General features: G+C 36.6%; 2 protein-coding genes across 4 annotated transcripts; one reads left to right on the top strand and one right to left on the bottom strand.

The window, feature by feature from the left end:
- The first annotated feature begins 667 nt into the window (after window positions 1–667).
- Window positions 668–1,204, top strand: LOC111796935 (ethylene-responsive transcription factor ERF021-like). Its single transcript, XM_023679753.1, has one exon. The coding sequence runs from the start codon at window positions 668–670 to the stop codon at window positions 1,202–1,204; it is 537 nt and encodes a 178-aa protein (XP_023535521.1).
- A 3,299-nt stretch (window positions 1,205–4,503) lies between these two features.
- On the bottom strand, window positions 4,504–24,275 carry LOC111796919 (protein DETOXIFICATION 3-like). 3 transcript variants are annotated; one of them, XM_023679726.1, is made up of 7 exons: window positions 23,996–24,275; window positions 8,218–8,762; window positions 8,060–8,146; window positions 7,906–7,962; window positions 6,317–6,555; window positions 4,864–5,069; window positions 4,504–4,750 (listed from the first exon to the last, which is right to left on the bottom strand). In XM_023679726.1, exons 1-7 carry the CDS (start codon window positions 24,197–24,199, stop codon window positions 4,667–4,669), a joined length of 1,422 nt encoding a protein of 473 aa, XP_023535494.1. In that variant the 5' UTR covers window positions 24,200–24,275; the 3' UTR covers window positions 4,504–4,666. The 3 variants fall into 3 exon arrangements, with proteins under 3 accessions (XP_023535494.1, XP_023535495.1, XP_023535496.1); XM_023679727.1 differs by lacking the exon at window positions 23,996–24,275 and adding an exon at window positions 9,625–9,864; XM_023679728.1 differs by lacking the exon at window positions 23,996–24,275 and adding an exon at window positions 9,639–9,826.
- Window positions 24,276–25,317: the final 1,042 nt, after the last annotated feature.

The following is a 25,317-nucleotide window of genomic DNA, read 5'->3' as shown; positions in this document are numbered from 1 at the left end:
TAGTTGGGCCTCGAAGGAGGTGGATTATGAGATACCACATCAGTTAGGGAGGAGAACAAAACATTATTTATAAGAGTGTAGAAACCTCTCCCAAGTAGACGCGTTTTAAAAACCTTGAGAGGTAGCCCGAAAGGGAAAGCCCAAAGAAAACAATATATGCTAGCGATGGACTTTGAGTCGTAGCTCAGGCTTCATGCGCTTTGAGTCGTTACATTCTCAACCTTAACAACCTATGCCCGAGCTTCATGCCTTCTCCTCGACATACCCTAATAGTTACATAGAAAAGAATGGTGGGTCTCCTTTCACAAACTTCCAAAAACTCCTGCCACCTTATTGCAAAACCGCGTCCCCTACAGCAACCCAATATCCCTTCTCCAATTTTCTTCTTCTTCTTCCCTTTATAATTTCCATCACTTTCAATATCCAATTTTTATTTTCTTTTCCTTTTCAAAAAATAATTTTAAAACAAAAAAAAATCTAAAAGTTCTTCAACGTGCTCAAGCAACTACTTGGAACCTCCCTCCTCCAATGAGAAGTGTCCACGTTTCATCTCTAAAAATCTCACCTTTTTCTTCCCTATATATATTATATACTCATAACTCCAATAATCAAAACAACACAACAAAAAGGACATATTTAGTACGTATTGTTTGTGTCTTTTTGTGACATGGGAGATCCTAGCTCAACGGGCAGCCACGGCGCGTCGACGTCGAGCTACCGAGGCGTTCGCAAGAGGAAATGGGGCAAATGGGTGTCGGAGATTCGCGAGCCAGGAAAGAAGACGAGAATTTGGTTAGGGAGTTTCGAGACACCGGAGATGGCAGCGGCGGCTTACGATGCCGCCGCCTATCACTTCCGCGGTCACGATGCTCGCCTCAACTTCCCACATCTTGCCAACTCTCTCCCCTTCCCTAATGGCTCAACTCCTGATGATATCCGTTTTGCTGCTCATAGGGCAGCATTGCGAGTACGAACAACACCAGGTGTTGGGGTCGAGGGTGATCGGGGTTCCACGTCGAGTGTTGCACCGGTCACTGTTCGGCTTTCGCCGAGCCAAATTCAGGCGATTAACGAGTCGCCGTTGGACTCGCCGAAGATGTGGATGGAAATGTCGTCGGAGTTTTCGAATGGGACTGTGTTTGTTGATGAGATGGAGGATGAGATGTGGGAGAATATGCATAATGATTCATTGTGGGATCCTTAGGGTACTCATTGGGTAACACTATTTTTCTTTTTTATTTTCTTTTTTTTAATTAAAAAATTAGAAAAATTACACGTCATTTTCACAATAATATGAATTGGGTTGTTTTTTTTAACTAAGCATAGTTTGACCATAATTAATTAATTAGATTAAGCTAGGTGGGTTTGCTAAGAAAATTAATTATTAAAAAATAATTGATTTAAGAAAAAGGGTTATTTTCTTTTCTTTTCTTTTTTTTTTTAAGAAGAGAAAATTCACGTAGAAAAATATTTTAAAAAGAATTTTACGATGTAACGGTTAGTATATTGATATGAAGTCTTGAAATTAGTAAAATCGAGTAAAAGGGTTATTTTCTTTTGTTTTTTAGAGGAGAAAATTCACCTTGAAAGATGTTTTAAACCGAAATTTACGATGTGACAGTCAATTGCTGATATGAAGTTTTGGAATTGGTGAAATCGGGGAAAAAAGTTATTTTTTTACAAGAGAAATTTCACCTTAGAAGATATTTTAAAAGAAATTTACTATGTAGCGATCAGTTTGTTGCTATGAAAAATAATTTTTAACGTCTGTCGTGTACCTCTAGCCGTGACAAAACGTAGAAGGGTTTTGGTGAAGGAAAATTTGGATGATGTAATTTGGGAATTTAGGGTTTAGGGATTGAGATTTGAGGGAATTAGAGAATTTGGGTAATATTATAGCTATGAGTGTGGGAGAAAGGTGTGTGCTTTGTTCAATCACATTTCTATAATGTAATATGTTAATGAATTTTCATTATTAAATTTGCAAAATTCTCTCTCTCCTCTCTCTCTCTCTTCTATTCATAAGCTTTCCGGTGCCCAAGTGTTACAATTGCATTCCTGTGGCAACAAGATCGGGATTGTATTACACTTATTCTAAGCGAGCTCACTCTTGTGGTAGTGCGATAACGATTGTGCGACACTTGTTTTAACCTAACGAACAAGTCAATCATATGAAAAACATAAGTCGTAGATAATTGGGACGTGTGATCAAGCCTCGGTCGCATTTGAGAGAGTATTTTAGAAGAAGTAGCGAGGAAATGTGTTGAAAACAATTTGTAAAAAAGTAACGTTATAGGCTAATAGCAAATAGACAATAACTACAGCTTTGATAACATATAATCCGGGTAAGAAAAATTAACGACCAGTCATATCTCCTATAGTACATTTTGGTGCATTTTAGCCCTAACAGATGTAGACATGAATTTGATGAACGGTTATACATCTCTGTATTGACACGACAAGAATCAAGTAAAAAGGGTTTGGAATAGGCACGCGGTCATGGACAAGCATGATCAGGACCACCGACACACAGCCACAGTGAACACGCCTTGGACAAGCATGACCGTAACACCAAGCATCACTTTACGCACACCACATACCCCGCCAACACCCCCAATACCCTTGCACACACATCGATTGTGTTTATCAACACCGCTTCCTAACGCCCGCACACCTACACGTCCATGTTCATGCCCTTGCCTACGTGCCCCTACCAAGGCATGCATGTCTAGCCACAAAATATCTCATCAATGTGTTTACATCTTTTAAATGTTATGCATTCCCACTTTTAATTGGAGTATACACGGATAAGCAAAGTAGTGCCTTTGTGTTGGGCTCCATATGCATCATAAGTGGTTCTAAACCTATGATTTGATGGGCAATGGCCTTATGATCCATACAAATCTTATTCTAAACTCCAAACTATTATCCAACAAATTCTTTAAATTTTCTTTAGGTCCTCAAATTTTGGGATGGTTTTCATTTTAATGTTCGAATACTAAAATAGTTTTGATTTTAATCCTCAAGTTCGTAAATATTTTCTATATTCTGTAATCAATTATCTAAAAATACCGATAACCCAGCTTCAAATATATGTATTTGTGACTTGAGTAAAGGAGATGGTACATGAATGAGGATATGATGACTAAGAACGACTCAAAAGAATTGAAAGTTACTGGCACTTTCATTTTCAATAGCTCAGTCACAAGAATTTCAAAGTTAAACGTGCTTTACTTGGAGCAATTCTATGCTGAGTGACCTCCGGGAGATTTTCTTATGTGAGTGAGGACAAAGTATGCTGAAAGGACCCGTGTTAGTTTGTAGGGATAATTTTCATTCATAAAAACAAGAACTAAATAACGTGATCATGTCACAGGAAAATGTCGAGACACAGATACAAAATTTATTATTTATTATTGAAAAGTTTAGTTGATGGTTCCAAAGTCCTTTCACTTTCAATTGCACAATGAAGGCCAACCAAAAAGGTAATATGCCCCAAACTTCACGTATACACCTCATTTTTGCCTCATTCTTTTCGTTCGTTTCCGGCAACGTGAGTATATGGTAGTCCGTAGTTAAATCTAGTGGTATGTATATGAACCTACCTAGCAAGTTCATGCGCTCGTATATGAATCATGGGTAGAGAAATAGTATGCATCCAACTTCATGTGGAAAAAAATTAGAATACAAACACTAGTCATGAAAAGTAGGTCCCACCATGAACTATGTTGCATGTGATTGCATTTACTGACTCCAATAATGGGGTCACTTACCGAGTATTTTTAAATACTTAAACCACGTTTAACATTATTTCAAATAAAGACAAAGGTCCCAAATACATATGACAACGTCATTTGAGGAGGCCATGCGATGAACTCACAACTATGTTATTTTTACGATGAGATTATTAAATTTGAAGTGAAATATGAACATTTAAGTTCATGACAATGTTTAAACTGAAGTATTTTTAATGATATTTTGCATACAGTAGTCATGACATGCATGTAATAGCGGTCTTCAAAGGAAAAAGTAGGGTATTACTGAGCCCAAAATGTGATATTGGACATGATTTGTAACGACTCTAAATTTTCTACTAACGTAAAGTCGCTACCATTTCATATCATCATCTCTTATGCGGAAATAAACATCATAGTAAAACATTGTCATGGACTTATATGTTGTAAACGTCTTTAAAGAAACATAATAAAAATTAAAATAAAACAAGTAAAAATTAAAATTGAAAAACGTCCTATCCTAACCTATAACAACGTTTTATAATCTCCAAGCTAGATAGACGTGATAGGGAAAGCGCCAATCGAGCTGTCTGGATGAAGGTCGTGTGGCCTCTTGTGCATACAGATAGTATCTCGACCTTGCTTGCTCGCCAATGAGCTTTAGTGGCCGAATTCACTCCCTTGCCCTTCTCATGCGCTCGTCCTTAGTTTCCTTAGTCTTGGATGGTACCATGATCATATCATGTAATTAAGTTTGTAGTATTGAAAATTGATTCAAAAATATACCTTCAACCAATAGATTAACCGTTCGAATCTCTCCACTCCTAACTATAAAAGAAAAAGGTATAAAAACTAGAAAACAAAGACGTTAATGGTAATGGAGGATTCAATTACAATTATGCCATGAGAGGAAGCTACAAGTATTTCACGTTTTACAATTGAATCGAACTATCAGATGTCGGGCACAAATTTTGTCTCGTATTTTCTTCGAGTACCCTTTCCCTAGCTTTTAAGGCCTGCACGGTCGATACAAATTTATAGAAGCGTTTCATAGCGGGTTAATATATTAATCGATGCATTTAAAGAAGTCTATACAATTAGAAAAATTATGTATTAGTAAAGAGAGAACCTGTTTATGCCAATTAGTGAAAATGGTAATGAGAGCAAAAAGAAAGGATTGAAGGGTAACTCCTGAAACCAATCCAATCCAAAGCCCTTTGACTCTCAAATGAACCACAAAAGCTAACACAGCCGCCATTGGAATCCCAACTATATAATATGATCCCAAATTCACATATGCCCCTACACGCTGCCATCCGCAACCTCGTGCAACCCCTACATGTCGTAACTTGCAAACGTTCATAGATTGGACATCGGATGGAATGAAATAGAGCTAATGTGAACCTAACATGAATAATTAGAAAAGAAAAATCTTTAAAAGCATTCACTATCGATATATGCAAACGTTCATGTTTATTCCTTACTTATAAACTCATGATCGTTCCTTAAATTAGTCAATGTGGGACTCTCTCCCAACAATACTCCCCACGAACAAAGTACTATAGAGCCTCCCTTGAGGCCGCCTATGGAGCTCTTGAACAACCTCCCTTTAATCGAGGCTTGACTCCTTCTCTGGAGTCCTCGAACAAAGTACACCCTTTGCTCTCCCGAACAAATTACTATAGAGCCTCCCCTGAGGCCTATGGAGCCCTCGAACAGCCTCTCCCCTTAATCGAGGCTCGACTCCTTCTCTAGAGTTCTCGAACAAAGTACACCCTTTGTTCGACTCCTTCACTTTTGACTACACCTTCGAGCCTCACAACTTTTTGTTTGACATTTAAGGAAGGGCATGACTCTGATACCATGTTAAGAATCACGACTCTCTACAATAGTATCATATTGTCCACTTTGAGCATAAGCTCTCGTGACTTTGTTTTTTTTTTTCCCTCCAAAAGGCCCTATAGCAATGGAGATGTATTTGTTGCTGATAAACTCATGATCATTCCCTAAATTAGCCAATGTGAGACTCTCTCCCAACAATCCTCAACAATTCTCCCCTCGAACAGCCTCCCCTTAATTGAGGCTTGACTCCTTCTCTGGAGTCCTCGAATAAAGTATACCATTTTNCTCATGATCATTCCCTAAATTAGCCAATGTGAGACTCTCTCCCAACAATCCTCAACAATTCTCCCCTCGAACAGCCTCCCCTTAATTGAGGCTTGACTCCTTCTCTGGAGTCCTCGAATAAAGTATACCATTTTTTCGACACTTGAGTCACTTTTGACTATACCTTCGAGACTCACAACTTATTTGTTCGACATTTGAGGATTCTATTGACATTACTAAGTTAAGAGCATGACTCTGATACCATGTTAGGAATCACGACTCTCCACAATGGTATGATATTGTTCACTTTGAGCATAAGCTCTCATGGCTTTGCTTTGGGCTTCCCGAAAAAGCTTCATACCAATAGAGATATATTCCTTACTTATAAACCCAAGATCATTCCCTAGGACTTCATCCCAATAATTCTCAACAATATTTTGATCGAAATTTTCATAAAATCGAACATGGAGATGTACCTGAGAGGATGCCGAGAAAACTATCTATGAGAATTGATAGGCAAATCAAAGGCCAAAATGAAGCAATGTGATTGGCAATTTGGGTGTCACTTGTGAATGCATATCCCAACATATTGTGACACCCAAACAGAGCTGCACTCACCGTCACTGATTCAATGATTCCAAGAACTCCCACTACCTTCACTGCTACTTTGGCTGCCTCAGGGTTTCCAGCTCCTAGTTCATTTGAAACCCTTGTGCTACACACGTATATCACCATTGCAATCATTCAATGTATACATATTATAAATATATACTTTTCTATAATGTAATTGATTAAGAATTGAACCTTAAATTTGAACAAGTAAAGGAATTGGTACTCTTTAGGCAAGCTCTTCTGCGGTTTAATGAGACAATGTTTTAAGTTTTAGTCTTTTCTAGTGTTTCATTTTCTAAAAATCATTTTCATAAGGTTTGTAGTGTTTGTTAAAGAAACCACTCAAAATGACTTTCGAAAAAACGAGTTATTTTGAATGAAACACTTGAATTCAAATTTTAGAACGAGTCTACTAGATAATAGTTTTCACACCCTTATAAGAAATGTTTCGTTTCCCTCTCCAACCTATATGATGTTTTCACACCCTAAAGACTTCGATTCGTTCCTTCTCCAACCTATGCGGGATCTCACGATCCACCCCTCTTGGGAGCCCAGTGTCCTTTTTGGCACACTGCTCCGTGACTAACTCTAGTACCATTTGTAACAGCCGAAGCCCATTGCTAGAAGATATTGTCTGCTTTGGCTCATTACGTATAGCCGTTATCCTCACGGTTTTTAAAACACGTCTACTAGAGATAGTTTTCACACCCTTATAAGAAATGCTTCGTTCCCTACTCCAACCGATGTGGGATTTCACAATCCACCCCCTTTTGGAGCCCAATGTCCTAGTTGGCACACCGCCCGATGACTATCTCTGATACTATTTGTAACAACTCAAGCCCACCACTAGCCGATATTATCCGCTTTTGCCCATTACGTATAGTCATCAGTCTCACAGTTTTTAAAACATGTCTACTAATGATAGTTTCCACACACTTATAAGGAATGATTCATTCCTCTCTTCAACTTATGTGAGATCTCACACTACCTTTACTTCTCCATAGTTATCGCCACCCTCCACCAGCAACAACCAGCAATCTCTAGTAACAACCACCGACACCCACCAATGGAGATCACCCGATTCTACTGATGACCACTAGTAGATAACCGATCTAAATGTTCTAAATACAAAATTAAATTGTTCTTTGTGTTTAATAGGTGTCTTTTATAGTAGTTTAACATATGTAGAAGCATTTTGAGTGTAAAACAATCCCAAAGAACTTGTATAATTAATCTAAGTAGTTTTTAAAAAAAAAAAAAAAAAAAAACTTTTCCTACAATCCAAACATGTCCTTAATTTATGTTGGACCACTTTTAATAAATGGGAAGCATTGGATAAAGTTTTATGCAACTATTTTTCGTGTAAATAAAAAAAAAAATAGAAATATATTTTGACAATGACAAAAGGATAAGCTAAATTATTAGAAGGATAAGATAAATTATTAGCACTCACCTTGCTGTGGCCCCCAACCCATATGGTATGAAATAATGCAAATAAGTCACAGAGAAACTGTCCATAAACCACCAAAAGGAAAAGAGTTAAAAGGCTTAGACTCATTAGACTTACACGTGAGGTTGACGGTGATCGATAAAATGCATAAACATACCATATAGAAAGCACAGAAGCCTCCACCTTAGGATTCGGTAAAAGCCCAGAAAGCAAAAGAATGATCTCATACGACCACCACTCAAAGCTGAAAAACACAAACAAACACGTTTTAATCAACTCAACTCAAATCAGATCGACCCAAATCAACTACCTTACCAAACCATCACGGCAGAGGGGATAGCAAGCCGAAAGAACTTGCCAATGCTCGAGATAGCCTCCATTGAGAACGGGGCTCGAGTCTTGTTACAAGACGGAGAGAAGACGATGTAGAGCCCGAGCAAAATGACATTGAGCCAATAGGACAAGCCAAGAGCCAAAGCAGCTCCCACAACCTTGAGGTTGAAATGGAAGACAAGAAGCCAACAAATTGGAATGTGGAAAGAGAGAGTGGCTAAAGAGCAAAAGAGTAAAGGAAGGATTAAGCTTTGAGTGAGGAGATAACGCATAAGAGATTGAAGAATTGCATGGGCGAAGAGATTTGGAATAAGAAAAAGTGAGTATTTTCTTGCTATGGAAGAAATGGAAGGGTCTTGGCCAATGGAAATTAGTAATTTATCTGTGAAGAACCATAATATAGAGATTGGAAAACAGGCTAAAAGGAGACATATCATGCAACTATAAGTATAAACTCCAATCTTTTGATATTGTTGTGCCCCATATGCTTGCCCACATAGAGTTTCCAAAGCTCCAGCCATTCCTAGCTGCAAGAAGAAAACAACCATGGGTTAGTGTAAACAAATTCGAAACCTTTTACCGTGATCAGTTCGCTCGTGGCCTCAGAACTATTGCTATGTAACTGCACAAATCCACCACTAGTAGATATTCTCTTCCGTGTGTTTTCCGTTTTGAGATTCCTTCTAAGGTTTTTTGAAACTGTGTCTGCTAGGGAGAGGTTTCCACACCCTGGTAAAGAATGCTTCGTTTCCTTCTCCAACTGATGTAGGATCTCACAATCCATGATGTGGGATCTCATAACCCATCCCCCTTCCGGGCTTACCGTCTTTGCTGGCACACTGCCCGGTGTATGACTTATTTGTAACAGCACAAACCCACCGCTAACAAATATTGTCTTTTTTGGGTTTTTCTGTTTGGACTTCCCCTCAAATTTTTTTAAACTGTATATGCTACGAAGAGATTTCCACACCCTTATAAAGAATGGTTCGTTCCTCTCTCCATCCGATGTGAGATCTCACGATCCACCCCCCTTCATCACAATCTACCCTCCTTCGGGGCACACCGCCCGGTGTTTGGCTCTGATACCATTTGTAATGCTCAAACCCATGCTAGCAGATATTGTCATTTTTGAGCTTTCCCTTTTGGACTTCCTCTCAACGTTTTTAAAACGAGTCATGTAGGGAGAGGTTTCCACACCCTTATAAAAAATGTTTCCTTCTCCTCTCCAACTCATATGGGATCTCACAATCCACCTCCTTCGAGGCCCAGCATCCTCGCTGACGTTCGTTCCTCTCTCCAATCGATGTAGAATTTCACGTACTATGTCTAAAAGATTAAATGAAACACATTTCCGACCGAAATATTATAAAGCAAGAACGAAGAGATTACGAGAAGGGCAAAACCAGTGACGCGAACGAAGGAAGAGGCAATCGAGATGCCAGAAAGCAAAAGCTCATTGCCGAGATGGCCGACGATAATGATGGTGACGACCTGCAAAAGGTACTGAAGAACGAAGACTATGATGATGGGCGCTGCTAAAAAGCTCACCTTCTTCACTTCCTTTTGATAAACTCTCCATTTTTCTCTCATCTTTTTTCCTCCCAAACCTCCACAACACCTCAACAAAGGACATTTATGATCCAAACTAAACGACAAAGCAACATTCATGTTCTATCTACTGCATAACTTTTAAGTTTTGTCCCAATCCATTTCAAATTTCAAATATTCCTTATTAAATTAAAAGATAAAAAAAGTTTGAATGGACTTCCAACTTTTATTCATTTTATGCTTCCAATATTATTCTTTTTAATCTATATGTTTTGAAAACATTTTTTTTTTTGTCTCCTAATCTTAAAATTAACGATTTTGGTTTATTCAGGTACAGAGGGAGTCACTTATTGAGTATTTTTAAATACTTAAACTACGTTTAACATCTTTTTAGGTAAAGGTATAGGCCGATGTACATTTTTCAATCTGAATAGTGGAATCACTTATTTAGTATTTTTAAACACTTAAACCAGGTTTAACATTTTTTGAGGCAAAGGTATGGCTCCATGTACATTTTTTTTTTTTATCACGGTGGAGTAATTTATTGAGTATTTTTAAACACTTAAACCACATTTAACATTTTTTCAGGTAAAGGTATGGGCCCATGTACATTGTTCGATCTCAATAGTGGAGTTACTTATTGAATATTTTTAAACACTTAAACCACGTTCAATGTCTTCTCAGGTAAAGGTATGGGCCCATGTACATTTTTTGATCTGAACAGTGGAGTTACTTATTGAGTATTTTTAAACACTTAAACCACATTTAACATTTTTCATATAAAGGTATGGGCCCATGTACATTTATCGATCTCAACCGTGGAGTCACTTATTGAGTATTTTTAAACACTTAAACCATGTTTAACATCTTTTCAGGTAAAGGTATGGGCATATGTACATTTTTCGATCTGAATAGTGGAGTTACTTATTGAGTATTTTTAAACACTTAAACCACGTTTAACATTTTTCATGTAAAGGTATGGGCTCATGTACATTTATCGATCTCAATAGTGGAGTCACTTATTGAATATTTTTAAACACTTAAACCACGTTTAACATTTTTCACGTCAAGGTATAGGCCCCATGTATATATGAGGGTGTCACTAAGCGGATCATGGAATCAAGTTGCGTTTTTTGTATTAGCATTTAAATTTTGATTCACTATGTTATTTTTAAGACGCATGATAGAAACAAGACAAACTTTTATCAAAAGAAAGCTGATTTCATATGAAAAAAGTTGAAAGCAATAGCTTTGGCATGCACTAAGGAGTGAAGTGCTTTGCATTGTCATTCTATTCATTATCTCCAAACATCATGTTTTCCCACTTAAAATTGTTGTGTTATCGTGAGAAAAGGGATAATTCCTTGGAGTGGTATGCATGAACAAAATTAAGAAATATGTGATATATTTCTATATAGCATTTTGTTGCAAAATAATATCAAAAACAAAATTAGTAAAAGGAAAAATAATATATATAATAATGTTTTTAAAAACTTATTTTCTATTATAGTTTATGGCTAAGAATTTTGTTAGAATAATTTGATTAGGTTAAAGACGTCAAACAAAGATGGTTTGTTTTTAGATGGTTAGAGTATTTAGCTATTTAGTTTAACTATTTTGGAATATTAGTGGATAGTTTCTATTTCTTTTATTAATTTTTAAGGCTATAAAAGATAATTTCAGTATTTAATAAAATGACAAAACTGCTGTTTATGTTTCTAGCTTAGTCATTCTTCTATCAAAACTTTATAATTGGTATGAGAGACACCACTAGACTTTGTAGAATAGCAATTTTCGAGTGATCAAATATGGAGAATAGGAGTGAAGACAAAACTTTAACCAAGATTCCTCACTTTGATGGTCACTATGATCACTATGATCATTGGAGTGAGTAGATGGAAAATTTTTTTAGAGCAAAGGGTGTGTGGAGTGTGGTGGAGATTGATTTTTCAGAATTAGTGGAAGGAACAGTGCTGACTGAGGCACAAAATGCGCACCTTGATGATATTAGACTCAAAGATCACCAAGATTACCTCTTCCAGGCAATTGATCGTACTTTCTTTGAACAAATTTTGGATTGTCGCACAGCCAAGATTGTTTTGGACTCAATGAAGCGAAAGCATAACTCTTCCCAGAAATTGATTGTACTGTCTTTGAAAAAATCTTGGATCATGGCACAACCAAGATTGTTTTGGACTCAATGAAGTGAAAGTTTGGTGGAAACAAAAAGGTGAAGAAATCTCTTCTTGATGCACTAATGAGAGAATTTGAGATCTTAGAGATGAAGAAGGATGAAAGTATCACTAATTATCTAACCAGATGAGAAGCGATGAGAAGATATGCCATACAAGAAAATTTTAGAAAAAACTTATGCGTAACTTGACTAAAAAATTTACTTATGTTGTAGTATTTATTGAGGAATCCAAAGATAATGATAACATATCCACTGATGAATTACAAAGTTCATTAGTGGGTGCATGAACAAAATTTCGAAGATCCAACATTGATGGAGAGGAGCAAGTTCTAAAAGTCGAAGGTTGAATAGAAATAAGTAACTGAGGAAGAGGAACTTGGGCAAGAGACATGGAAGGGGAAAATCAACTTTCAACAAAGCAACAGTTGAATGTTAAAGGTATCATGACTTAGGTCATTTTTAATATGAATATCCAAAGATGAATAAGGAATTGAACTATGCAGAGTTGGAAGAAGAGAATGAAATGTTGTTAATGGCTCATATGGAAAGAAACGATGCAAAAAGGAGTGATACTTGGTTCTTAGATTCTAGTTGCTCAAACCATATTTGTGCAAATGAAGGTCTGTTTTCAAGCATAGACATGACCTGTTTTCACACTGTCAAGCTTGGAAATAATACAAGCATAAAAGTAACTAGAAAGGGTGGAGTGAAATTGACTTTGAATGAGGTTCGTTACACTATTAGTAATGTATATTGAGTATCTAAACTCAAAATTAATCTCTTGAGCGTTGGACAACTACAAGAAAAAGAAGTAGCAGTGTTGTCCAAAGATGGTGTAGGTAACATTTATCATCCACAAAAAGGAAAAATGATAGAGTTAATTATGAGTGCAAACCGACTGTCCATTTTTGCTTGTTGAACTATCTACCACAACAAATCAAGGAAGATGTAGCTCCAAAAACATGGTGAAAGATCTGCCGCAAATTGTAGCTCCAAACACCACTGTGAGGCATAAATGAAAGGTAAGCAACATCGGACCCCCTTTCTAAAATGGGTAAATGCTGAACGATTGAAAAAATGGAACTTGTTCATGCTGATCCATGTGGTTCAGATTTACTAGCTTCAAGTAGTCAGAAAAAATATTTGGTGTGTTCTATAGATGATTTTTCAAAGCTTGCATGAAGTTATTTCCTTGTAGAAAAATCAAAAACATTTTTATCATTTCAAATGTTTAAAATTAATGGTGGAAAAAAAATGGAATTTGTATAAAATGTTTAAGAACAAATAGAGGTGGAGAATTCAACTCTACAGAGTTCAACGATTTATGCAAACAACATGGAGTGAAGAGAGAATTGACCACAACCTATACCCCACAACAAAATAGAGTGGACGAACGAAAAAATCGCACCGTGATGAACTTGGTAAGAGCTATGCTGATAGAGAAAAAAATGTCTAAAAAATTATGGTATGATGCAGTGGTGAACGATTCATGTTTGGAATCGATCACCCACTCTTGCAGTAAAAGACATGACATCAGAAGAGGCTTGGAGCGGAGAGAAATCATAAGTTGATTATTTCAGAGTTTTTGGATGTGTGGGACATATTCATGTTCCAGGTGCTAAGAGAAGCAAACTAAAAGATAAAAGTGGCACATGTATTTTATTTTGGAGTCCATAGCAAATCCAAAGGTTATAGAATGCTTGATCTAGCTAAAATAAAATTATAGTAAGTTGTAATGTAGCTTTTGAGGAAGATCGTGAATGAGATAGAAAATTTTTTTTTGAAGGTGAAACAAAATTGGATCGGTGAAAAAATAGTGAAATTGATGAGAACACAGCCGAAGAAAGAGAAATCACGGAGGAAATGAATAAACCAGTTGTTGAAACAATTGAACTAGTTGCTGAAAATAGTTTTTTTAGTAGTTGTTGCACCATATTTGACAATAAGGGAGGGGGAGAAATCGACATCCACCTGCATGATTCTCGTGAAGGCTTACTTGAAGAGGACGAACAAAATATAACATTCTTGATAATTTCAGATACTACTTATTTTGAATAAGATTTCAAAATCCCAAAATAGATATTGACTATGGATGAAGAAACCAAATCCATTGAAAAAACTCAAACGTACAACTTGGCGGTTCTACCTGCTAGGGCAAAGAAAATAGGAGTAAAATGAATTTATAAGACCAAACTAAATGAGTCTGGAGAAGTTGATAAATACAAAACAAGATCGGTGGTAAAAGGCTACACATAAGAGCATGAAATTGATTATACAGAAGTGTTTGCACCTGTGGCCTAAATGGATATGGTGTGAATGGTCATCGCTTTTGCAACCCAAAAAGGTTGGAAACTCTATCAGTTAGATGTCAAATAAGCTTTTCTGTATAGCGAGTTAAAATGAGATATTTTTGTTAAACAACCAAAATACTATGAGAAAAAGGAAAGTGAGGAGACGATGTAAAAACTCGAAAAGGCTCTTTACGGATTAAAACAAGCACATAGAACCTAGTTTAGTCTAATAGAATCTGATTTCATCAAGGAAGGATTCAAAATCAGTTTCAGTGAGCAGACACTCTTAAGAGAAAGGGAGGTAAAATTCTTATTGTAAACATTTATGTTGATGATCTCTTGTTTAGTGGAGATGATGAAAAATTGTTGGAGGGTTTAAACATTCCATGAAGAAAGAGTTTGATATGACTAACTTAGGTTAGATGAGATTTTTCCTTGGAATAGAGGTAATACAAAGTTTAGATGATATTTTTATATGTCAAAAAAAGTATGTTGCTGAAGTTTTATATCGATTTGGCATATAGAATTACAATGATGTCTGTAATCCCATTATTCTGGACAGAAAATTGGCAAAGATGAAAATGGTACAAAAGTAGATGTAACTTTGTATAAATAAATAATGGGAAGTCTAATGTACCTCACAGCTACTCGTCCTAATCTCATGTTTGTTGTAAGTTTGATTAGTCGTTTTATGGCATGTCCAACACAACAACATTTTACAGCAGCTAAAAGGGTTTGAAGGTACTTGAAAGGTACGGTAGATTATGGTGTACTTTATAGAAAGGTGTTAGGATCGCACAACAACCACACACTCGATCTAGATGAACATAAAAAACAGGATAGAGAAACTGCAAGGAGAACTCTGAGTAAAGAATTTATATTGATGACTTCAAGTATGTACAGTAAGAGAGAATACAGAAAGTACATTTTCAAAGCTCTACCGACGGGATATATATAGGTTCAGTTTACTGTATATAGCTTTACCAGATTTAACCATCTACTATATATAGTTATTTACCATATATAGTTTTACCGGATATAGCTTTACCGAATATAACTTTACCGGATATAACCGTTGACCAAGCTATAAATAAGAGAGCAGGCTCCATAACCGTTGATCATGAATATCTTCACTGCACCATACCAATTGAGGTTTTGCACAACCTCAATATTCCAACATCAACACATTTTGTCAACATGTTTGCTGGATTCTTCACACCCTCTATCTTCTCAAAACACATCACCATCTTCCACTAACCTGCAAGTGAAATGGTATCACCTTCTGTGTTTTATCTTTAAATGATAGATCGGGTTCCTCACCAACTGTATGACACTCTGACTATCTCTATAAAGAATCTTTTCATGCTGCTTCTTGCCCAATTCTTCCAGATAGTCAATCATCCATATTGTCTTCTTTCCAGCTTCAGCTATTGCCACGTACTCAGCCTCATACAACGCATTTTTGAAGCCTAGACATCCCATCATCCATGGCTTTCTCCCACCTGGTTGTATCCTCCAACTGTAGGGCCTCCTCAAAGGGTTGTGGTTCCCTTTCATCAGCAACAGATAGTGTAATGAAGGTACATACATATCTTGTACTCTGATAGTACTGGATGATCTTCTCAACACTGGTTCAGGTGTCACTTGCTCCACTGCTGATTCCTCTGCAGTCGTCTTAGGAGTTTCATGAGAATATTCTATAACATCACTAGGTGAGTTTTCTTGCAACTCAAGCTCAACTCCCACTTGCTTCGTGGTCTTGGAACCTTGCTCTACATCTGGTTCCTCAGCAGTAGTCTCAGGAGTTTCATGAGTATCTGCTACAACATCGCTAGGTGAGTTTTTTTGCAACTCAAGCTCAACTCCCACTTGCTTCATTGTCTTGGAACCATGCTCCACATCTGGTTCCTCAGCAGTAGCCTCAGGAGTCATGAGTATCTGCTACAACATCACTAGGTGAGTTTTCCTGCAACTCAAACTTAACTCCCACTTGCTTCGTTGTCTTGGAATCATACTCCACATCTGGTTCGTCAGCAGTAGCATTAGGAGTTTCATGAATATCTGCTACAACATCACTAGGTGAGTTTTCTTGCAACTCAAGCTCAACTCCCACTTGCTTCGTCGAACCTTACTCCACATCTGGTTCCATTTCCAACCGCACTTTCTTCAATTCTCTAGCAGTTCTTGTGAAGCTAACTCGTTTATGCTTGCTCATAACGTAGTTCTCACAATGACCCACATCCACAGATTTCAAACCTTCTAAAACTCNTATCTGCTACAACATCGCTAGGTGAGTTTTTTTGCAACTCAAGCTCAACTCCCACTTGCTTCATTGTCTTGGAACCATGCTCCACATCTGGTTCCTCAGCAGTAGCCTCAGGAGTCATGAGTATCTGCTACAACATCACTAGGTGAGTTTTCCTGCAACTCAAACTTAACTCCCACTTGCTTCGTTGTCTTGGAATCATACTCCACATCTGGTTCGTCAGCAGTAGCATTAGGAGTTTCATGAATATCTGCTACAACATCACTAGGTGAGTTTTCTTGCAACTCAAGCTCAACTCCCACTTGCTTCGTCGAACCTTACTCCACATCTGGTTCCATTTCCAACCGCACTTTCTTCAATTCTCTAGCAGTTCTTGTGAAGCTAACTCGTTTATGCTTGCTCATAACGTAGTTCTCACAATGACCCACATCCACAGATTTCAAACCTTCTAAAACTCTTCGCAGCCAGCGTCTTCATTCCTTTCACGCTCATATGTCCAAGTCTATTGTGTCATAGACTTGAATTTGAAGCACTCTCAACAACATCAGCTATGTTCATACACCCTGCCGTGGTGTATAAGGTTCCAGATTTTGAGCCACGTGCTACCACTGTAGCACCCTTCATAATCTTCCACGAACTCTTCCCTAACTTTGTTGCATAACCTGTGCTGTCCAACTGACCAATAGAGATCAGGTTCTTTTTTAGACTAGGAATATATCTAACATTCTTTAACGTCCACTAATTTCCTGCTGGAGTTTTTATGCAGACATCTCCTTTTCCTTTAATCTCCAAATCTTTGTTGTCGGCAAGATACACTTTCTCGAAATTTCCAGACTTGAAATTCCGGAACAACTCTTTATTTGGAGACGAATGAAAAGATGCACTTGAATCCAAAATCCAGGATTCAATCGAACTGTCCATGTTGAGAATTAGAGCATCCCCAATGTCTTCTGCTGAATTTATAAAATCATCATCTCCAGATTTGTGATTCTGCTTCCCCGTTAGTCTTGTGCAACTTGTCCGAAGGTGACCTTTTTCTCCACAATTCCAACACGTTACGTTTGGTCTATTTGGAGATTTTTCTCGGTTCTTTGATTTTGATCGGCCTTTGTTTGGGCCCTTCAGTTTACTTTTTCCCCGTTGGTCAACACTAAGAGCATTACCAGATGAATTTCCAATTCTCGTTTGCGAGTACTTTCACTGAGAATTACATCTCGAATTTCATCAAACTTCAGTTTATTAGATCCTCAGGAGCTGCTGATTGCGGCAACAACAGTATCCCATGACTTGGGTAAAGATGACATCAAAATCAATGCTTTCATTTCATCTTCGAAATTAATTTCCACCAAACTCAGTTGACTTACGATCATATTAAATTCATTTATATGATCCACAATAGATCCACCTTCAGACATCTGTAGATTGAACAATCTCCGCCTCAAATACACCTTGTTCATAGTCGACAGTTTTTCGTACATATTCGACAGCGCCTTCATCAGATCTGACGTTGTCTTCTCCTTGATGATGTTAAACGCCACATTTCTGGATAGTGTTAACCGGATCATCCCTAAGGCTTTTCTATCCTTGAGCTTCCACTGCTCCGTGGTCATGGTATCCAGCACCACTCCCAACAAGGGTTCGTGAAGATCTTTCTGGTACAGATAATCTTCAATCTGCATCTTCCAGAAACTGAAATCGGATCCATCGAACTTCTCAATTCCAATCTTTGAACTTTCCATCTTCACAAAGCGTGGTGACTTCTGCCTAGTTCTGATACCAGTTGTTAGGATCGCACAACAACGCATACAATCGATCTAGATGAACATAAAGAATAGGATAGAGAAATTACAAGGAGAACTCTGGCTAAAGGATTTATATTGATGATTTCAAGTATGTACAATAAGAGAGAATACAGAAAGTACATTTTCAAAGCTGTACCGGATGGGATATATATATGGTTCAATTTACTATATATAGTTTTACGAGATTTAACCATCTACTATATATAGCTATTTACCATATATAGCTTTACCGGATATAGCTTTACCGGATATAACTATTGACCAAGCTATAAATAAGAGAGCAGTCTCCATAACCTAACAAAAGGAAGGAGTTAGTGATTTAATTGGATTTACTGATAGTGATTATGCTGGAGCCATGGAAGATAGCAAGAGTACTTCAGGCTATGTGTTTATGATGAGTGGAGGAGTAGTAGCGTGGTCAACAAAAGGAAGGAGTTAGTGATTTAATTGGATTTACTGATAGTGATTATGCTGGAGCCATGGAAGATAGCAAGAGTACTTCAGGCTATGTGTTTATGATGAGTGGAGGAGTAGTAGCGTGGTCAACAAAAGGAAGGAGTTAGTGATTTAATTGGATTTACTGATAGTGATTATGCTGGAGCCATGGAAGATAGCAAGAGTACTTTAGGCTATGTGTTTATGATGAGTGGAGGAGTAGTAGCGTGGTCTTCTTGTAAGTAGCCTATAGTCACCGTATCAACCACAAAAGCTGAGTTTGTTGTACTAGTGTATATGCATGTCAAGCTGTTTGGATGATGAGGATACTCAAAGAGATTTGTCACTCTCAAATAGACGGAGCAAGCTAATGTGTGAATACTTCAACTATTAAGTTGTCCAAAAATCTTGTTCTACATGGACGCTCCAAGCACATAAGAGTAAGATTTCACTTTCTTAAAGATCTTACAAAAGAAGGAACTGTTAATTTATTATTTTGTGGTACTCGAAATCAACTTGCTGAATTGTTGACAAAACCTCTCAAATGAGAAGCATTTCAGAAGTTGAGTGAAGAAGTTGGTGTGCAGAGTTTTTATGACTGGACTAATTCTTAACAAAAAAAATAATAATAATAAAATAAGTTCAAGGAGTGATAGTTAGAATAATTTGATTCGATCAAATACAATTGAATAAAGATTATTTATTGTGAGATAAATAGAGTATTTTTAGCTATTTAATTTAACTCATAAAAACTGTGTTTAATATTCAATAAAATCATCTCTTGAAACTCCAATTGTTGGCTCAGTCATTCTTGTGTGAAAATCATTTTCCAAACTCATTGTAAAATAGCATTTTAGGTTGGGGCATGTCATCCTTCTTTTCATAGAATGGTTAGTTTAGGTCTATTGCTGTACCAACTCAAGTTAACTACTAGTAGATATTTTCTTCTTTGGGCTTTCCCTTTCGGACTTCTTCTCGGATTTTTTTTATAACACGTATGCTATAAAGAGGTTTCCACACCCTTATAAAAATAAATAAAAAATAAAAAAATAAAAAAAATAAAAAAAAAACTTTGTTCCCCTCTCCAACTGAGGTGAGATCTCACAATCTACTCCCTTTGAAACCCAGCGTCCTAGCTAACACTCATTCTTCTCTCCAATCGACGTGGGATCTCACAATTGCCTAAGGGAAGTTTGTGTTCAATCCAAGTTGACTACAAAGTCGTATTATGTCATGAAAACTACCCTACAAGAGGTGGTAAAGAGTTATTTATCACATTCATGGATGATCAACGGAAATATTTTTGTGTGTTTTTATTGCATAGTAAATATGAAAACTTAAGCACTTTTAAAACTTATAAGATAGAAATTGAAAATCAACTTGAGAACATAACGGAAGATCTTTTATAATCCATTGAGGAATCGTTCCTTAATAGATCAAAGGGTAAGTAATTCAACTTATTCACATCTAGGTCACGAATATTCAGAATTCATATTATGTAAAGGACATATTTTTTATAATTAGAATAGTAAACATTCTTAGATCAAATAGATGTGATGATTATGAAGCATCACACTTTATGAATAATGTGCGGTGAATGTTATAATCGTAATAGTCAGGCTGGTAAGGTACGAGTTTTTCAAACTTTACCTTTTAAATTGCAAGTCGATAGATTTTAGTAAGGGTCTTAGGGATTGAATTTCATGATGATAGATATTTTTTAAAATATGTCCACCAACTCAATAAAAACATAAAATAAAATAGTGAAAAAGAAAAATAAAAACTAATGGTCAAAGCTCAAGGGACATTTCGGTCATTTCTCATTTTTCTTCTAATTAGAAAGCTTATTATTGTTTATTCTTGAAATTAAGAGGGAAGAAAGGAAAAGAAAGAAGAAAATCGAAATAAAAGAGGGTTAGGGATTCTTGGAGAAAAAAAAAATGAAAGAACCGATTTCAGATTCGGTGAGTTCGAGGTATTTTCTGGTCGAGCATCCTTCACGAAAGTACAATCTCTTGTTTATACACAAAGGGTCTATGACTAGAAATCACCATTTCAAAACTACTTAAAATCAAGGCAAAGTGTTAGATGATTGTAGCATGACGAAAATCATCCAAAAAAATGGATTGACAACGAAACAACTTTTTTGTGTTTTTACTGTTCATAAATCATCCAACTTTAACTTTCCTCGCTATAATTTTCGAAAATATGAAATGTAACTTAGTTTTTAGTCCAATTTTTAGAAGGACCAGATTAGGGTTTTCGTGGTAGGGTTTTTTGTTGTAAGGTAATTAATTCGATGCTACAAGGTTTTTTCTTCTTAATTTTTGTTTTAGTACAATCTTTTGTTTATATACAACACGATATCAACCAAGATATCTCAATCGTGCAATATGAATTTCAAGGAAGATTCTTGGATGGTTAGAAATTTTAGGTCAACGATAATCAAGAGTTATTGTATTTCATTAACCTATTTTAAGACTTTTTATTTATTTTAATGTTATATTTACTTAGTGGCTAACTATAGTCATAAATTAAGAAAACTACAACTCTTGACATGCATGGAGGTCAACTGTATTCATTTTTTAGGGTATATAAAATCATATATGTTGTATTCGTAAACTAGATTTGAAAATTGAATAAAAAGAGCATTTGTGCTTTCTTTTAGCCCAGAGCTAAGTTTTTTTGTAACTCTATATAATTTAGGTTGCATGTATAGAATCATTCAAGCTTGACATGGTCGATCTGCTTGTGGAGTGATTCGAATCTCAAACAGGTGTTCTTATCTTGAGATATTTAATCAACAAGGTAATCCACATTTTCTTTGCTAATAAACAAGTGTTCTCGTGGAGTGATTTCTTATCATTAGGGCTAAGTTTCTTTGCAATTCTATGTAGTTTAGGTTGGTTGTTTAAAATCATTCAAGCTTGACATGATCAATTTTACTTGTGGAGGGATTCAAATCTTGAACAAGTGTTCTTGTCATGAGATATTTGATCAACAAGGTAATCCGAATTTTACTTTCCTTTGGAGTGATTCGTTATCGGGCTAAATTTTCTTTTCCTCCAATCATTCAAGTTTGACATGATTAATTTTTGTTGATGGAGTAATACGAATCTCAAAGAAGTTTTCTTATCTTGAAATATCTGATCAACAATGTAACAAGGTAATCTAGATCTTACTTTGACATGGAGTTTGTTTAAGTTTTACAAGTCACTTCTCAATTGNTTTTTTTTTTTTTTTTTTTTTTTTTTTTGAAGAAATTAATTTCATTGGTTCCGTTGAAATTTGTCCTAGTTATATTGTTTCTACAAGTTAGCTTAAAAGAATCAGTAATTATTTTGATGGATCTCGACAACGCGATCATTCCGCTTTATAATGTTATATTTATGAGTTAAAGTTTGGACCAATATAGCTAAAACGAACCATTGAATCTTGTCATGCATGTGATTTTACAAATTTCAATGACTCAATAATTATTGTGAGGCCAAAGTAAAACAAGCAAAGTACAAGTGCTTTTTGTAATACAAAGGTATAAAGATAAAGTCGCATGTGATGTTGTATTTATGCATGCAGGTGCATACTACACGAAAAAACTTCGACAATTGTAGTAAAACTTTGACAATTAGCAAGACATAATATTACGAACTCTTCACCATTTAAGATTGTTTATGGTTCTTTTTCGACTCCCTTTACTTAATTTCTATACCACTTGAGGTAGCTTCAAAAGTCAACAAGGAATGCAAGCTGAGGGTACAAGCTTAAGGAGGTAAATTCAGTTCTCGGTTGGGCCCAAAATCGAATTGACTATTTTTTGAGGTTGAGATTCGAATCTCTAACCCAAAGACTATATGTCTAAAAACCAGTTAGACTATGTTCGAGTTGACTTCTCTATAGTGGCATAGCCTAGGGTATAATCTTAAGGACGTAGATTCAGCTCTTAGTTTGGCCCAAAATCGAGAAAGTCAATTGACTATTATGTGAGGTTGAGATTCAAATATATGATGTCCCACATTAGTTGGGGAGGAGAACAAACCACCATTTATAAGGGTCTGGAAACCTTCCCCTAGCAGACGGGTTTTAAAGTGGAAACCTTCCCTTAGCAGACGGGTTTTAAAGCCTTGAGGGGAAGCTCGAAAGGGAAAGCCCAAAGAGGACAATATCTACTAGCGATGGATCTAGACTGTTACAAATGGTATCAGAGCCAGACACCGGACGATTTGCCAGCCTTCTCATTGTTCCTCGAAGGGGGTAGACACGAGGCGGTGTGCCAATAAGGACGTTGAGACCCAAAGGGAGATGGATTTGAGGGTGGTCCCACATCGATTGGAGGAAGGAAAGAGTGCCAACGAGGACGCTAGGCTCCGAAGGGGGGTGGATTGTGATGTCCCACATTGGTTGGGGAGGAGAACAAACCATCATTTATAAGGGTGTGGAAACCTTCCCCTAGAAAACGCGTTTTAAAGTCTTGAGGGGAAGCCCGAAAGGAAAAACCCAAAGAGGACAATATCTACGGTGAATCCGGGCCGTTACAAAATCCCTAACCAAAAGATTATATGTCTAAGTCAAGAACTATGTTCGAGTGGCTTCTTTATAACAACATAACCTAGGGTGTAAGCTTAAGGAGGTAGATTCAGTTCTTGGTTGGGTCCAAAATCGAAAAAATCCAATCGTTATTATGTGAAGTTGAGATTCAAATCCCTGACACAAAAAACCCCAAAATCGAGAAAATCAAATCGTTATTATGTGAGGTTGAGATTCAAATCCCTAACACAAAAGACTATATGTCTATTCCAATTGAACTATGTTCGAGTTGGCTTCTTTATAACGGCATAACCTAAGGTATAAGCTTAAAGAGGTAGTCAGTTCTTGGTTGGGCCCAAAATCGAGAAAATCAAATTGCTATAATGCGAGGTTGAGATCCAAATCCCTAACCCAAAAGACTATAGGTATAAGCCAATTGAACTACATTCGATTTGACTTCTTTATAACAACATATCCTAGGGTATAAGCTTAAGGAGGCAGACTCAGCTCCGGGTTAGGCACTAAACCGAAAAAATCGAATTGACTATTGTATGAGATAAAGATTCAAATTTTTAACCCGAAAGACTATATGTTTAAGACCGTTTGAGCTACATTCTGGTCGACTTCTTTAGAATCGACACATGATTTCTAACACATTTCAAATGATATACGCTTTAACGAGATAGAGAAAGAGACTTACAAGAACACTAATTCCAGTGACATTAGTGAAGGATGAAGCAATGGAAACTCCAGAAAGCAAGAGCTCATCTCCAAGATGTCCCACCATTATCACTGCAACAACCTGCATTGCATACTGCAAAATTGTAGTGGCAGCCATTGGAGCTGCTATCAACATCACTTTCTTCAGCTCTTTCTTATAAACCCTAAACCAATTTTCTCTCATTTTCTCTCCAAACAAACACAATTTTCTCTCATTTTCCCATCAACCAAACACTTCCTTAGCTTCCCCTCTCCCTTGACTTGCCTTGATTATTAGAATGTAAACATGAACTATTGACACGTTAAGATAGGATTGCTTTTTATCTTTATTTGGAATCTGAATATGAAAGCACTTGAGTTAAGGCCACAACTTTAATGAGTACTCTTCCACCACTCCTTATGGTAATGGAAGCAAAGTTGATTTTGTTAAGAACATTGACTCCAAAAGATTTAAAATTTGACTCATTTGTAAGGGTCGAACAATCAGCTCATATGCTGCATGAGGGGCCGCTCATCATATGACGAGCAATCGGACAGTAGCTAGTCCACACAAGAGCATAAACAAAGTGAATAGCGCCAATAGTGCCAATAGTAAATTCGGGATTAGTACCCTTTTCAGTTCTATACCCAACGGATATGATCCAAAAAAATATATATTATTTATAGTATAGTATGATTTTCATTGAGCCAATAAAAAGGAGTGTTGAATAAGTGTCTCAACCAATAATTAGCTGTCCTTTTATTTATATGATGATAGAAATTGAAAAAGTTGAACACTTTCTTTCCCCCTTTTTTTCTCCATTCTAAACCACTAAAACAAAGGGGGAAAGAGCCAATTTTGTATATGCTTATACACGATCTCATTACGTTTCAATTTTGTCTACTTTAGTCTTTTTAGCTTTTATATATTTAAGAGGGTTCACTTGGATCTCTATCGTTCAGGTTTGAAACCGTATAGCTTTAAAAAACGAATAAATTTCATCTCGATTTGTAAAGTTCTAAGTTGGTATAGGATTTTATAGAAGACTCGATGAAGTTATTGTCCTTAGAGTTGAACTTGAATCTTGTTCCATGCCGGAAGATATGGTGCACAAAGTCATTAAGATCGAGAGAAATTTCAAGAATGAAAAGGCCAATAAAATGAAGCACAATAATTATATGAATCCACTATCTAGAAATAGCACGTGGCTTGAGTGTTTAAAAATACTCAGTAAGTAGCTTCACTATTAGGGTTGGGGGATGCAAACCCAAGCAATCATGGTGAGACCTATCTTTTCATGTAAACATTATGGTATTGGGTTC

The sequence above is a fragment of the Cucurbita pepo genome, chromosome LG06 (genome assembly GCF_002806865.2).
Source record: "Cucurbita pepo subsp. pepo cultivar mu-cu-16 chromosome LG06, ASM280686v2, whole genome shotgun sequence".
In the NCBI taxonomy this organism is placed as follows: Eukaryota; Viridiplantae; Streptophyta; class Magnoliopsida; order Cucurbitales; family Cucurbitaceae; genus Cucurbita; species Cucurbita pepo.
This window is presented reverse-complemented; position numbering and strand designations above follow the sequence as displayed.

Bases quoted from the DNA above. Each gene is read 5' to 3' on its own strand.
- LOC111796919 (XM_023679726.1), bottom strand. From the start codon at position 24,199: ATGAGAGAAAATTGGTTTAGGGTTTATAAGAAAGAGCTGAAGAAAGTG. The intron at 7,963-8,059 runs GTATGTTTATGC...GTTTATGGACAG, and splicing joins GCTTCTGTGCTTTCTATATG to TTTCTCTGTGACTTATTTGC. The intron at 6,556-7,905 runs GTGAGTGCTAAT...ATACGTGTGTAG, and splicing joins GGGTTGGGGGCCACAGCAAG to CACAAGGGTTTCAAATGAAC.
- LOC111796935 (XM_023679753.1), top strand. From the start codon at position 668: ATGGGAGATCCTAGCTCAACGGGCAGCCACGGCGCGTCGACGTCGAGC.